A 16786-nucleotide genomic window follows, 5' to 3' on the forward strand; every position below is an offset into this window, starting at 1 on the left:
CACATTTTGACCTGTTCCTATCCAGTTTTAAATAACTTTAGCATAACAGAGGCAGTGTTAAAGGGACTAGGAGCTCTTAAAATAAACAAATCCCCTGGGCCGGATGAGATCCTCCCAATAGTACTCAAATAAATGAAAGAAGTTATTTACAGACCGCTAACCAAGATCATGCAACACTCTCTTGACACAGGGGTTGTACCGACAGTGACGAAAGATGCTCGGATATATTGTGAAAAGTGTTGAATTTAAATGAAGGGAAGTAATGTTAAAACTTTACAATGCATTAGTAAGACCTCATCTAGAATATTGTGTTCAGTTCTGGTCACCTCGTTACAAAAAGGATATTGCTGCTCTAGAAAGAGTGCAAAGAAGAGCAACCAGAATTATCCCGGGGTTTAAAAGGCATGTCGTATCCAGACAGGCTAAAAGAATTGAATCTATTCAGTCTTGAACAAAGAAGACTGCGTGCTGATCTGATTCAAGCATTCAAAATTCTAAAAGGTATTGACAATGTCGACCCAGGGGACTTTTCGACTTGAAAAAAATAACAAGGACCAGGGGTCACAAATGGAGATTAGATAAAGGGGCATTCAGAACAGAAAATAGGAGGCACTTTTTTACACAGAGAATTGTGAAGGTCTGGAACCAATTCCCCAGTAATGTTGTTGAAGCTGACACTTTGGGATCCTTCAAGAAGCTGCTTCATGAGATTCTGGGATCAATAAGCTACTAACAACCAAACAAGCAAAATGGGCCGAATGGCCTCCTCTCGTTTGTAAACTTTCTTATATTCTTATAAAGTTAATCCAATGTTTTAGAACCTGTGTGGAGGTTTAACGAGATACATAAAAAAATGAAGGACATGACTGTAACTAAGGCCAATAGTGGAAGGGCTAAAGAATTACCCTTGCCTGAAACATGGCTTGGACAGATAAATGAGTTATTATGCTATTATTAACAGAGAGCGCTTTAGCAACTGCCCGGGCACTGCCAGGTTTGACTAAAAATGTTTTTTTTAAACCCTTAAATATGGTTAAAACAATGCCTGAAACAGAATGTTTCATCTTAAAATGTAACGAATGCTACTCTTATCCATCCTCATGACAAGTATTGCAAGGCTGGCTTTTTGTGTGTGTGTTGTTTGCACAGGCTGTTAGACATGGCTGCTTAGCAAAGGCTCATGTGTTTAAATGGGCAGGCCTCACAGGGCCTTGCAGAATGCCTGCGAGGTTCCACAAAGTATTATCATTGTGCGAGGCTTTACCAGGCTGTATCAGAAGCACAGCCAGCACACATTCATGAGGGGTCTGGATAGATGCAGCCAGTTTCACCATCTGAAAAATAAGACCCAATGTGCCTGTATCCTAATGACACGGATTGCATGGAAAAATGAGGCATGCCAAGAAGAACTGCACAGCCAAGCCTCTATTCTTGTTAGAACAAAAATAAGATCCTTTACACAGATTCCTGCGGATGACTGGCAGCAAGCAGCATTTAAGTGCTCAGTTTTTACAGAAGAGGAAGTGACTGAGATCAGAACGATGCACATTAAAAAAGACACATTAGCCTTCTTTTTGGAAGAACTAAACCATAAATCATCACGTACCAAAACAAACATGTTTATTCCAGTCTTTAGCCATTTTACAAAACAAGAACCAAACTACACCATAATATAATATAGGTCTATTTTAGGCTCTTATTTAGCTAATACAAAGGGAAACAAAAACATTAGTTGTAGGAATTATTAAAATATGAACAATGAATCACTGGGTAACTCGGAAGAGCTCAAAACAAGGATTTCTAATGGTCACCACTTGATTTTGTAATTCCATTCCTTGCGAATACTGTAGTATAAACAAATCAAGATAATGTATGGTATTAGACTCTCCTGTGCTGTCAAGGTAACTGGTTGTTGATTTACTGCTGTTTGAAGCATCTCTAGGGAAGTGCTTGTTAGACTCCATTACCAGGCTGACTGTTTGCAACTGTTCTAGATTGTTCCAGGTGGAACTGAATCCTGTTTGATTGCAACTGAAACCAAACTCCTCAGTAAAACAGCTGAAGGTAGTTGGAGTGGGTCACAGGTAAGCTGTTATCATATTATTCTTGTAACTGACTTATTTACTTGGGGAATAGTATATGGATAATATTTTGAGAAAAATGTATTTTTCTGGTAAGAAATGCTTTTCATTTCAATGCAATTGTCTATATCATTTACGCGACTGTGACCTGAATAGCCTTTGCATAGCTAAAAAAAAAAAAAAAAAAAAAAAAAGTACATTTTCATTTAACAGAAACAGCTGGACCTCACGTAGAGTAAACACCTAGAAACAAACATGCCAACACACTGCAGCCACATTGTGACAAACACTGCTGAGAAGAGGGAGCAGTGTTTATAGTTCCTGATGTATCAACTCCACAATGTAGGGCAATCATATTGGATCGAATGAGCTTTACACACAAAGGTCTAACAAAGCATTCTGTATATCCAATCTAATTCTTTATACCAGAAAACAAAACTAAAAAGATAGATAAAAAAACAGTCATAATTGTGTATTTTTTCCTTTTTAATTGGTTTATGTGCACTTTTACTTCAATATACAAACAAGGAAACACACTTATCCCGCTCGTCAACAGCAGAATCTCTGACTAAACTGCAGTGTAAGTAAAATGGAAATATTTTTAAAAATAGTGTATTTCAACACAATCCAGCCATTTTTGCTGTTTAAAAAACAGTCAAACCCACTTAATATCACGCCAAAGGGACCAAGCATACATTGTGACTATAAGCAGAGTGACACTGTTTAAATCGTTTAGTTTCAGAGACTTTTTCATTTTAATATGCAATGCTCTAAAAGCACTGAACACACTCTTGTGATCTCCTGGAGTCAAGCTGGGTGATCCTGTGAGCACACGACTGTCGAGTACAGTGTATACAGAACGTGTTGATAATACAGGACAGCTGGTGCAGCATTTTGAAGTGATATTAAGTGGAGTTAAAATCAATTGTATGACTGTTACATTTCCTTGATATTAAGCAGAGTGTGAAATTAACCAGAGTGATATTATCAGGAGCTTGTTTCCATTGACTCCCATTATATTGCGGTCGGGACATTTCAATGTGATGATAATAAGCAGGGTGTGATATTAAACGTGTTCAACTGTATTTAAAAAGACAAAGTTATTTCTTCGAGTAAGCATAGATGAAAGTCAAATCACAGTCCAGCTGTTTTGAAAGTAAAGGTCTGTGTCAATTTCATTACAATGATAGTAATTTGAAAGTACAGGTCAGCGTCATCACAGTGATGGACAGCCCCTTTGAAAGTACAGGTCAGCGTCATCACAGTGATGGACAGCCCCTTTGAAAGTACAGGTCAGCGTCATCACAGTGATGGACAGCCCCTTTGAAAGTACAGGTCAGCGTCATCACAGTGATAGACAGCCCCTTTGAAAGTACAGGTCAGCGTCATCACAGTGATAGACAGCCCCTTTGAAAGTACAGGTCAGCGTCATCACAGTGATGGACAGCCCCTTTGAAAGTACAGGTCAGCGTCATCACAGTGATGGACAGCCCCTTTGAAAGTACAGGTCAGCGTCATCACAGTGATGGACAGCCCCTTTGAAAGTACAGGTCAGCGTCATCACAGTGATAGACAGCCCCTTTGAAAGTACAGGTCAGCGTCATCACAGTAATGGACAGCCCCTTTGAAAGTACAGGTCAGCGTCATCACAGTAATGGACAGCCCCTTTGAAAGTACAGGTCAGCGTCATCACAGTGATAGACAGCCCCTTTGAAAGTACAGGTCAGCGTCATCACAGTGATAGACAGCCCCTTTGAAAGTACAGGTCAGCGTCATCACAGTGATGGACAGACCCTTTGAAAGTACAGGTCAGCGTCATCACAGTGATGGACAGCCCCTTTGAAAGTACAGGTCAGCGTCATCACAGTGATGGACAGCCCCTTTGAAAGTACAGGTCAGCGTCATCACAGTAATGGACAGCCCCTTTGAAAGTACAGGTCAGCGTCATCACAGTGATGGACAGCCCCTTTGAAAGTACAGGTCAGCGTCATCACAGTGATGGACAGCCCCTTTGAAAGTACAGGTCAGCGTCATCACAGTGATAGACAGCCCCTTTGAAAGTACAGGTCAGCGTCATCACAGTGATGGACAGACCCTTTGAAAGTACAGGTCAGCGTCATCACAGTGATGGACAGCCCCTTTGAAAGTACAGGTCAGCGTCATCACAGTGATGGACAGCCCCTTTGAAAGTACAGGTCAGCGTCTTCACAGTGATAGACAGCCCCTTTGAAAGTACAGGTCAGCGTCATCACAGTGATGGACAGCCCCTTTGAAAGTACAGGTCAGCGTCTTCACAGTGATGGACAGCCCCTTTGAAAGTACAGGTCAGCGTCTTCACAGTGATAGACAGCCCCTTTGAAAGTACAGGTCAGCGTCATCACAGTGATGGACAACCCCTTTGAAAGTACAGGTCAGCGTCATCACAGTGATAGACAGCCCCTTTGAAAGTACAGGTCAGCGTCTTCACAGTGATAGACAGCCCCTTTGAAAGTACAGGTCTGCGTCATCACAGTGATCAGACAGCCCCTTTGAAAGTACAGGTCAGCGTCATCACAGTGATCAGACAGCCCCTTTGAAAGTACTAAAACTACTCTCACACCACACGTAAGGCTTGTCAAACTAGACCGCATGACAATACTTTGGTTTCTGATTGGCCATACATTTTGTATTTTGAAATGTAGTACTTAAGTTACAATAAACTTTAATCGAGTCATTGAAAATAATAAAATATCGACTTGCAGGCATGAACGCACACAGGAAATAAAACGAGTTAAAGACTAGGCTTAGTTTTTTAAAATGTCTTTTTTTGTATCCCAGACAAACTGCAGTAACCGCCCAACTGTTTATATTACATTTAAACAACAGGGCTTATTTAAAATGTACATATGTAATATGTAAATTAGCCATGTGTGCACTGAACGCTCTGTCACAGCACGTCAGTCTGGTGTTAGCGATTAAACGCTGATTACGTGACAAAAGTTTGCAATAGATTGGCAAGTGGTACTAAATAAAATGCGTTTCTGCCATTTCAGAATTTTTCTCGAGTACCCCAGTTTGAAAACTGCTAGAAGAAACCACATTACCAACTGATACAGTTTAATAATAGTAGTATTTAACTGCTGCTGTCCTGAATGGTAAATTCTTCCAGTTTCCCCTTTTACATTGACAATTTCCATATAAAAATGACATTTTTATCTTGACATTTTTCATTTTTAGCCACCAAGTAAATATTTTGGACAGTTTTCAAAACAATTGTTGCTTTATTTTTACATGGTGTTGTTGATAATATGATAAACGAGTATATCTTCTTCAGGTTAAACGATGGTCCGTGTTAAACAGAACACTACAAATAAAATGTCAAATATACACTATGTATTTCGTTGGTTTTGTGGATTTGCTATGTTTTTAACTTATTTTAATACTGCACATAATTATATAGTTTAGAAAATTATACTTACCAAAACCATGCTGCACGTGAACTGTATTACATAAGAATTTCCTTTATTCCGATTCCAGTGGTGTTTTCTCAATGCAAGATGTATTGTAGGCATATATACAGTGCCGTATAAGTTGGTGCTTAACACATACGGAATACTTTCGGCCCTGAATTTTAGCATTTTTAGTCATAGAAAAGTCACATTTCACATATTGTATAACGTTACCGTAGGCTACTTTTTTTCTTTTTTTAGTTAATGATGCGTTTTCGGTTCACAAATCTTCTGCACACAGTATTTTTAAGCACAACTATAATAACCTATATTTCAACAGTCACTGCCGAAGCTTATTACTTATTCTTCCAGAAGTAATGGTCGCGTGTATAACGGATACGAGGTTATATTTGCGCCGGGCCATGTTGTTAGCAAGCCTGATGTTGTCGTCCAAGCTTTACTGTGAAACTGCCTGTGTAACCAGGGAGGTTGTGTGAGCGCATTCTACTGGACTGGAGAATAAAAGCACGGGAGTTTAATTATGAAAACGCAAGTGTAAACAAACAAGTAAAAAAGATTAGCCTGTCGTCAGACATGTGATGGTAATACAAAATACATTCATTTACTGCCTATCGATATTGATTGCGTCTGGTCAGGGAAGGGGGACACACGAGCGCGTTAAGAGAATTTCAGTGGGACATTGGCGCAATGGCGCTAACACTGCGGATGCAAAGGTTTGAGCAGAACTCTCTGTAGTCGTGAAAGCGCAGCGGCAGAAGCTGTCAGGTTGCAAAGAATAATGCGAGGCTGAAAGCTACAGCAGCACCGAGTACAGCCTCATAAAGCGGTCTGGGTTACCATGGTAACTGACACGCAACATTAAACTGAGGCGCTGAATGGCTGACTGCATTTACGTCGCTTACCACGGGATGAGAACGTTGCAGAGTCTATGAATCGAGAGGCTGAGGCGCTGATCTGATCAGCAGCAGTGACTCTATGGTTTAGCGATCCCTTCTTTTAAAGAACGAGACGTTGTGTGTGACTTTAATAAAATGGATTTTTTTTACAGTACAAACAGAAACGATCGTCACTAGTGACGATTCCACATTTTTTTTGTCGTCACTTTCAAAAAACATTCGCAAATTACGAGAGTGACGAGCGACAGCGAAACCCCTGGTCACACCTGTGTTTTATTTAGTCAAATGTGATTGATGGACTGTTTATCCTGAAACTACCCAAATCCTTTAAAATAAATGATTATTATTTGTAGATTTGTTCCAGTGTATTTGAGTAGCAAACCAACACCAAACAGTATATCGAGCCTTCATGTACTGAATGTAGAGTGTAAAGCCTCCGTATACTAAGCTGCAGTCAGTACCAATGAGCCTATCACTCAAACTTTAAAGAATGATTTCATTTTCACCCAAAGCTGCAGCAAAATTATCAGAAAAAAGTGTCATTTATTTTATCTTCAAAAATAATGACAAATAATTGAGGTCCACTGACACAGAATGGAGCAGGTGGTATTTTTGTAAGTAGTAAAGCTGTCAGATTTATTTGCAACGTACTGGAGTTAATACAAGTCTCAATAAAGTGATGCTGTGGAGAAATACCAGCACTGCTTGAACAGAATTTAAATATCACAGTACTCTCTGTTTGCTGTGTGATGCGGTTTCAGTACGGTACCAAACAGCTTTTATTACTAAGTAAACCTGTCCTCCATTTATTTTGTTTTTTCCTCCATTGTTTAATTCAAGGACAATTTAATCATTCTAAACACCCGAATTAGACATGCAAGTTTCAAATGAGCAGCTGCAAAGCTTTTGACAGGAGCCACACAAAGGGCTCACAGAGAGTGGCTGGAGAAAACATAAATATAAATCAGGCTTCTCTATTATTAGCAGAAATGAATAGGCACATATCAGTCATTCCTCACCCCTATTCTGTTACTCTGAGCATCTGTCAGTCCCCTCGGGGGGTACACTCTACAAGGGTTCAGTATAAAGTGACTTTTTCCAGGCACTCAGGCATTGCTCATCAACCGACCAGGCTACTGTTAGGGCAATGACAGGCATCGCACAGCATTTGTTTAAAACAAACACAATTAAGATTACATGACTGCTGTTTACAGACTGACTTATCTGTGTTTCACAAGCCTAGACAAATGCCACCTGAAATTTTGCACTAAAAGTTTCACATCTGCAGAGTATTGACCAATACCAGTTATTTTATTACATGAGAGTAGCTGTTAGTTAATTCCTCCTAATATTCGGCTTTAACTAAGATAAAATGAAATAGTGGTGGGGACCGACCAATAAGCAGCTTCACTGCAACATCTGCACACATTGGAGTAAGAGCTGAGCCTGCAGTGTTTTTTCTCCGCCAGGTAACATGGATTTCCTATTGGCCCAGTGTTGAAGCTAAAGTGTAATGCTGGCTCCAGGGATCAACCAAAGTGTGGCCTCCTTAGCACCTCAGCATGGTAATGGGCTGGGGCACTACAATTCCAGTACAGGAAATCTGCAGGTTTCACAACAGTTTAGAAAAAGCTCACTTGCTTTTTGAAGTATATATTATACACACACACACACATATACTGTATAGAGAGAGAGACACAGAGAGAATTCAAAAACTACAAACAGCTCAATATCCAAGGAGAATCAGGATACTCATCAAATCACTAGAAATACTTAAGTAGATGAACTGAAAACTCATTATTGTACTAATTAGCTACACCATTTTGGCTTCTGCCTTCTTCAGATAGCATGGTAGAAAAACCAAGCCATCTACCACACTATCTGAAGAAGGTGGAAGCTAAAACATTTTAGATAATTATTAAAATAGTGCATTTCCAGTTATTAAAATAGTGCATTTCCAGTTCCTCAATTCCTTTTCTTGTTACTGTTTCCTGCACTTCTCCTGGTGTTTACCAGAAGCTAAAGCAATACTGAGGTATCACGCTGCAGGTTACATACTGCGTAGGTCATTGTGATGACGAATGCAAGGCAACGCTGCCTGTACTCACCAATGTTACAATGGCACATTCTGCAGTGAGCTGAGCAGCACTGAACAGAGTTCGCACAAACCGGTAGATCTGCTTCTGTTCCGGGTCGTGCTTCTCATAGTCTGATGGCAGTTCAGATTTCTGAAGGGAAGACAGCACAAAGAAGGAGGCTATTCTCTTAGATAATGACACAAAAAAACCCACAAAAAACCTCAGGACACACATACACACTCAAATACAGTTTTATAAATGTCAAAATTCTCAATTTACCGAAAGCGGATGAAGTTTCTCATTGAAAATGTCTAATAACATTCTTCCATCGGCATCTCTGGAAGCAAAAAATAAATAAATAATTATGTACCACACAAACTGAAACAAGCAAAGTTAGAATAGAATTGTGTAGAAAATATTCAGATTATGTTCAACCTGCAAAACACCAGGGCATGCGTTATCAGATCTGTGTTTAATAACCCTGAAGATGAGATGCATACCTGTTTTTGATGTGGTAATATATTGCAAGAGCTACACTGTAAAGAGAAACAGTTGTTAATGTCCAATGTTAATGACAAAATCGAACAGAATGCATGCATTTTAAAGGGAATATGATATCTATAGTCACCATTTAATAGTATATTTGAGGTTTGGTTGACTGACGGTGCTGTCATCTAAGAAAATAGTGGAACAGGAACTGTACTTTCTTCTTATTTGTCCTGGTAGATGCTGAAAAAATATAACACCAATAGTTTTTATTTCAGTTACAATACACCACACTTGCAGTTAAAAGGTACTGGATAGCAGATCTGTATCTTGTACTTCTTTCATACTTTAAAAAGAATGCTAACGTAATCAAGTAATCTCAATTCTCTGTGTATATATATATATATATATATATATATATATATATATATATATATATATATATATATATAGAGAGAGAGAGAGAGAGAGAGAGAGAGAGAGAGAGAGAGAGAGAGAGAGAGAGAGAGAGAGAGAGAGAGAGAGAGAGAGAGAGAGAGAGAGAGAGAGAGAGAGAGAGAGAGAGAGACACACACACACACATATATTCAGTCATACATACATACATACAGGTGACTAACATATGGTGAGTCTAGGGCTACAGAATAGCTGTGCACATGTGCGCCGAAGGATTTTGACAGGACCTAAAGATTTTCTTCTAGCTATAATTTTGTGGGCACCGACAGGTACATTCTCATGTCAGCATATCATTTTAAAGTCTGTTTCAAAGATTTTTTCAAAATGTCTGCTCTAGTGCGCTGGGATTTGAGGTCTCTCCTCTAAATCACTGCAGGAAGAGCGATTAAATAAAAAAAATAAAAACAAACCATAACAAGTGCTCTGGTGTAAAAAGTGTAAAAAGTTGTCAGGATGAAGATTGCAGACATTCTACTACCCTGGGTGAGCTGAAGGGAGGCAGCTAAGCCAAATTCAGCTGGATTCAACTGATGTTCCTGTAGGGGTCAGGGAAAGGATTTCCCAGGAAGTAGGTACAAAAGAAAAAAGTGCATGCTGCTAGAAGTCTTTGAAATTCATTTTCTTATTAACATTATCACTGGTACCCTTGTGTTGTGCAAAATGATTTCTTGGTTCTAGGTTTCATGCAATTACATGTGAACCAGTGTATAAGGTACTATACAATTCAAATGAAGCAAACATAATTCATAACTAAACTGGACATTAATTAAATCAGATTTTAACCACCAATATGTATCAAATTGACTATCAAATACAATGCTGACGATCAAAAAAAAATAAAATAAATAAAAGAATGAAATACAAGCAAAAACCAAAAGTTCAAATGAAGAAAAAAATAAGATATTGGTTTGAAAATGTTGTTTTCAACTCTCCCTTAAGGCCATTCTGCAACTTCTATGGAAGTTATATTGTTGAAAAGTTAAAGTCGTTTACTTACATGATTTATGTAAAGGCTCTTCCGTTTTTCTCTCACTGTAGAAAGATAGAAAAAAATTAGGGAGGTCACAGAAATAGTCAACTATTCCCTTGTACGTAATGCACCACATTGGCAAAAAAAAAAAAAAAAAAAAAAAAAAAAAACAGCCAATCCCTGGTAAAAGGAAAGACATTTGTTTTAAAATTTCTTGACCAGTCGTAAATCTTGGTTGACAGCTGAGAGGGTGAATTTGTTCCGAGCCAACTGCAAATAATACAACAGCCATCAGATTTATAGCTAACCTCTCCATCTCTATTCCTCTTGAATCCACCACCTTCTCTCCTTCCTCATCCACCAAGAACCTTGGTGTCACCCTCGACCCCTCCCTCTCCTACTGTCAGCACATCTCTACTCTGGCACGCTCCTGTCGCTTCTTCCTCAGCAACATATGCAGAATTCACCCCTTCCTCACCGAATACTCCACGCAGCTCCTAGTTCAGGCCCTGGTACTGTCCCGCCTTGACTACTGCAACTCCCTCCTAGCCGGCCTCCCTGCCTCTGCTATCCGTCTGCTCCAGCTCATCCAAAACTCTGCTGCTTGCCTAGTCTTTTCCCTTCCTCGTTTCTCCCATGCTACACCGCTGCTCCGTTCCCTCCACTGGCTCCCTATCGCTGCTCACATCCAATTAAAAACTCTTGTACTCGCCTATCACTGTCTCGATCTTTCTGCTCCCTCCTATCTCCAGACTATCATTTCTCCCTACACCCTCTCTCACCCCCTCTGCTCCTCCACCACCAGTAGATTAGCTGTACCCCCCTCCGCTCCCAGAGCCTGCTCCTTCTCCTCCATTGCCCCTCAGTGGTGGAATGACCTACCCACGGATACCAGGACTGCTCAGTCCCTGACCACCTTCCGGCGCCTCCTCAAGACACACCTGTTCAGACAGCATCTGTAAACCTCATTACTCTCGACTATATGGCGCTCTATTGTACCTGTACTTGCATCAGCTTGTACTCGTACTGAACTGCTCCATACCTTGCCGTACTCTACTACTGCTCTTAATTATAACTATTCACTGTTTCTTGTACTTGAATTGTTCTTATCCATTTATCGTACTTACTATGAGCTCCTATTGGACTTTACTCGTATAAGCAAATATGTTTACTATGAGTTAACTGCTCTTAGTCGAACTCGCTATTAAAAGGTAATTATTTACTGTATTCTTTACTTTGTTCTTATTTGAATTTGATCTTATTTTCTACTGATTTTACTGTACCTTATAACTGCTCTTATCTGTAATGTGATGTTCTGTAATGTAATATTTTATAATGTGATATTTTGTAATGTGATATTTTGTAACAATTGTAAGTCACCCTGGATAAGGGTGTCTGCTAAGAAATAAATAAATAAATAAATAAATAAATAAATAAATGATTTAATTTTACTTGTCAGAGATTTGACAGGACAGCTGCTCAAAATTACAAATTAGCAGGACGAAAAACAAAGTTCCATGGTTCTCCTCAAATGAAGCTGGTCAACAACAAGAAACCTTTATGGAAACTAAACCTGTAATGTCCCCTGTGGTGATGATAACACATTTTTTTTTAGTCTAGGGGCCTAGACATGGCACAAGCATCAACTAATTACAATGTTCATAAATTCCATAATCCAATGTAATACCTACTACAGATCAAGGTAAACAAAAAGAAGACACAGTTGAAGCTTTCAGTCGTGCTGGAGATAAATTACAACCTACAGCAATTAAAAAAAGAAAAAAGACAAACTAGAGTGACACATCTTTGCTCTCAGCACTAGGGCGCAGAAAGATCACACACAGACCTAGAGTGAGCTGGAACCTGTGCATGGGTCAGCAGTAGGTTAGGGAAAAGGTGTTTGTAGGTGCAAGTTAATCCCAAAGCGAGTAGTGGCCAATAAACAGTCCTGTATTTCCACCTTTCCCTGAAAACACCAACTATCCATCCTGACCAACCATCTCATTCTGTATTATCAGCAGATTTATTTTTCAGTTTTTGTCATTAGGTCATTAAAAACAACTCATCCATATATATATATATATATATATATATATATATATATAGATATATATATATATATATATATATATACAGTGCCTTGCGAAAGTATTCGGCCCCCTTGAACTTTGCAACCTTTTGCCACATTTCAGGCTTCAAACATAAAGATATGAAACTGTAATTTTTTGTGAAGAATCAACAACAAGTGGGACACAATCATGAAGTGGAATGAAATTTATTGGATATTTCAAACTTTTTTAACAAATAAAAAACTGAAAAATTGGGCGTGCAAAATTATTCAGCCCCTTTACTTTCAGTGCAGCAAACTCTCTCCAGAAGTTCAGTGAGGATCTCTGAATGATCCAATGTTGACCTAAATGACTAATGATGATAAATAGAATCCACCTGTGTGTAATCAAGTCTCCGTATAAATGCACCTGCACTGTGATAGTCTCAGAGGTCCGTTTAAAGCGCAGAGAGCATCATGAAGAACAAGGAACACACCAGGCAGGTCCGAGATACTGTTGTGGAGAAGTTTAAAGCCGGATTTGGATACAAAAAGATTTCCCAAGCTTTAAACATCCCAAGGAGCACTGTGCAAGCGATAATATTGAAATGGAAGGAGTATCAGACCACTGCAAATCTACCAAGACCTGGCCGTCCCTCTAAACTTTCAGCTCATACAAGGAGAAGACTGATCAGAGATGCAGCCAAGAGGCCCATGATCACTCTGGATGAACTGCAGAGATCTACAGCTGAGGTGGGAGACTCTGTCCATAGGACAACAATCAGTCGTATACTGCACAAATCTGGCCTTTATGGAAGAGTGGCAAGAAGAAAGCCATTTCTTAAAGATATCCATAAAAAGTGTTGTTTACAGTTTGCCACAAGCCACCTGGGAGACACACCAAACATGTGGAAGAAGGTGCTCTGGTCAGATGAAACCAAAATCGAACTTTTTGGCAACAATGCAAAACATTATGTTTGGCGTAAAAGCAACACAGCTCATCACCCTGAACACACCATCCCCACTGTCAAACATGGTGGTGGCAGCATCATGGTTTGGGCCTGCTTTTCTTCAGCAGGGACAGGGAAGATGGTTAAAATTGATGGGAAGATGGATGGAGCCAAATACAGGACCATTCTGGAAGAAAACCTGATGGAGTCTGCAAAAGACCTGAGACTGGGACGGAGATTTGTCTTCCAACAAGACAATGATCCAAAACATAAAGCAAAATCTACAATGGAATGGTTCACAAATAAACATATCCAGGTGTTAGAATGGCCAAGTCAAAGTCCAGACCTGAATCCAATCGAGAATCTGTGGAAAGAACTGAAAACTGCTGTTCACAAATGCTCTCCATCCAACCTCACTGAGCTCGAGCTGTTTTGCAAGGAGGAATGGGCAAAAATTTCAGTCTCTCGATGTGCAAAACTGATAGAGACATACCCCAAGCGACTTACAGCTGTAATCGCAGCAAAAGGTGGCGCTATAAAGTATTAACTTAAGGGGGCTGAATAATTTTGCACGCCCAATTTTTCAGTTTTTTATTTGTTAAAAAAGTTTGAAATATCCAATAAATTTCGTTCCACTTCATGATTGTGTCCCACTTGTTGTTGATTCTTCACAAAAAATTACAGTTTCATATCTTTATGTTTGAAGCCTGAAATGTGGCAAAAGGTCGCAAAGTTCAAGGGGGCCGAATACTTTCGCAAGGCACTGTATATATATACACACACACACACACACACACTCAAAACTTTCATCAATCGGGGAAACCAAAAAGTCACATGACAAAGTGGTTAAAGTGAAGGACGCCGTTACATTTTGGCTGAGTTTCCATAACACTGAAAGTTTGAAGTTGTCAGCTTATATGGTTCATGAGATTTAAACTCATGGCGACGGAGTCGGTGTGGGTTTGCAAATTCATACACTCTCCCCTTACAGGGAAGCTTAATTACTATACATGGTTTATTACATTAAGGTACATTACACAAAGTCCATAATTGACCACATGTTGTACAGTAAACAAGTTCTGCTAAATGGGGTCACTAACTAGTTTAAATAACCAGAAATATGAAGTACTGGAACACTGTTTACCAGGCCTCTTTGAGCTAAAAACACACAATTAGGTATCAGCCAGTGTCTTATGTTGTGTGTGTGTGTGTGTGCATGCGTATGTGAATTTGCAGGTCTTAAACAACATATACTGTATAATGTGTGTAAAGGTTTCAGAATATTCAACATTCAAAATGTTTACCTTCATTTGTGTCTTCACAATTCCCAATTTAGATGGCATAAGAAAACTTAGCTGACAAATAGCACAAATAGCACAAAGGGAACTTACACAGAGCACACAATGGCATTTTGCAGCTACTAAACACACCACTGGTCACAAGCGAACAAGACTCCTTTTGTTTCTCAAATATTATTTTAAACAAGCCGCTAAAACAAAACAGAAAAAAAAGTACACAGAAGCAGATCAATTTCTTTACCAAAGCAAATAAGCATTTAGATGTCCCAAACTCTCTCAGCCTCCAAAAAACAAAAAAGAAAACATTCATTTGTTCCGGGACAAACTCTTACCTTTTTTGTAGGGTACAGCAACTGAAAGATAAAAGGCGAAGCTGTTTCTATTGCGTTTTTGAAACAATGAGGGCATTTCAAGTAAAGACCCCGTGACCTGAAATGTTTTCATCATCTATAGAATGTCTACAAATAGTTTGCCAAGTACAGAAAGTCGGTAACACTTTTTAATCCATTAAGGACCAACAAAAAATGTATTTATAGAGAATAAAGAAGCTGTACTTATTACATTTTATACATTACATTTAGACTTAACTTTTGCAGTTAACAAAAGTAGAGTAAGTTATCATAACAATAGTTAAAGAAAACGTTTAAATAACATTTAAATACCAGTTAAAAATGCTTCAAAAATTACGAAGTTGCCTCTCCTCAACTGAGGACAATGGCACTTAATGTGTTAAATGTCATGAATTCAAATAAGCACACATGCAAGCTTAAACATCCATTCCTAATGAACTGCAATGAACAATTAGTGTATATTGTAGAATTGTATTCACTACTAGGATCATTTATTATGTGGGTCTATTTCACAAATCTTTGCCACTGTGATAAACTGTGCAACACCCCCTAGTGGTAAAACAATTAGGGACCTCACCGTAACAATCCTGGAGGGGTCTGTAACTGCAAGATCTACAGTTAGTTTTGTTTTTAAGCATTAGTATTCACATTAATATTCAGAGGAATGGCGTGTCAATATATTATCTTGGTTTTGACAGCTTTTAGAAATGGTTATTGAGCTAAAGAAATGTCAAGATGGTCTAGTCAACAATAATGTAAAAAATAAGTAAAAAATGATGCTTGTTTTTGTAAGAAGTAATTTTCCATTACAAATACAAGCCCAGTAAGCACCTACAGTACTGTACACACACATAGACACACCCACAATAAAACTATCAGTGATGTCCCCTTCCTTTCAGCATGCTAACCATGAACAATGATCCAGTATATCTGCTATTTAATATATACACAGAAAAAAACTCAACACTTCAGAAATACTTGTCTATGATAATAACCGAGTAAGAGATTATTCATAATCGCCCCTATAAGGAATACATCAAATCTGAGAAAATGTCAGATAAAATCTCCTTGTGTTGTTTTACTGTAAAGCAGCGTCACAAATAACTTGTTTACCACATTACTTTCTCTGAGTTTCTGTGGTTTAAGTTGGTATTTCTTTGATTACTTGTGTTGTAATGAATCAAAAGTTAAATACTGCAGGCCATTTTCCCATAACCCTATTAAACTGTGCTTTCCCCTCAGGATGTGCTACAGGCATGTTGTAAGGAATTCTGGGAAGTTATGTCAGAATCCCCTACATAATACAGGGGTAGTTACTGAGTATCAAAACTCAGGCTCCCAGTCAAGAGAGAGCCTTGACTTTATATTACTTAATTCAGACAGCTATCAGGGAGAGGTCACTACAATATGCACACACCCCTCCCCCCTCACCCGCTGCTTTTTAAACGTGGTTTTAAATAAGACACCTGTGAACATTTTAAGTTGTCTTAAAAAAGAAGTAGGTAACATCAATATTACATGTCAGTGAGGCATATATAATAGGAGGTATAACTGCAGGTATAAATGAAAAGGTTTTTTTGCATGTACACAAAAGGTTTAAAACATGCACCATGTGTTCTTTCTAGACAGATGAAAAGCTTTTGTCTGAAACATCCTTTTGTGTACATATAAAAATATATATATGCACCTACACTATAGTCTCTTAGTTACCAAACAACAAGGACT

At 38.8% G+C, this 16786-nt stretch overlaps 1 protein-coding gene across 3 annotated transcripts in view; it reads right to left on the bottom strand.

The window, feature by feature from the left end:
- Window positions 1-16786, bottom strand: part of LOC117394691 (cyclin-Y) — a 58453-nt gene that overhangs the window by 6688 nt on the left and 34979 nt on the right. For 2 of the 3 annotated variants that reach the window (XM_033993145.3, XM_059019393.1), the window contains 6 exons: window positions 15044-15064; window positions 10444-10478; window positions 9133-9233; window positions 9005-9040; window positions 8784-8841; window positions 8535-8654 (listed from right to left, as the gene is read on the bottom strand). In XM_033993145.3, coding sequence (XP_033849036.1) covers window positions 8535-8654; window positions 8784-8841; window positions 9005-9040; window positions 9133-9233; window positions 10444-10478; window positions 15044-15064 — 371 coding nt within the window. The remainder of the gene's footprint in view (window positions 1-8534; window positions 8655-8783; window positions 8842-9004; window positions 9041-9132; window positions 9234-10443; window positions 10479-15043; window positions 15065-16786) is intronic. The other variant, XM_033993146.3, reaches the window with a different exon arrangement.

Source organism: Acipenser ruthenus, chromosome 3 (genome assembly GCF_902713425.1).
Source record: "Acipenser ruthenus chromosome 3, fAciRut3.2 maternal haplotype, whole genome shotgun sequence".
Taxonomy (NCBI): domain Eukaryota; kingdom Metazoa; phylum Chordata; class Actinopteri; order Acipenseriformes; family Acipenseridae; genus Acipenser; species Acipenser ruthenus.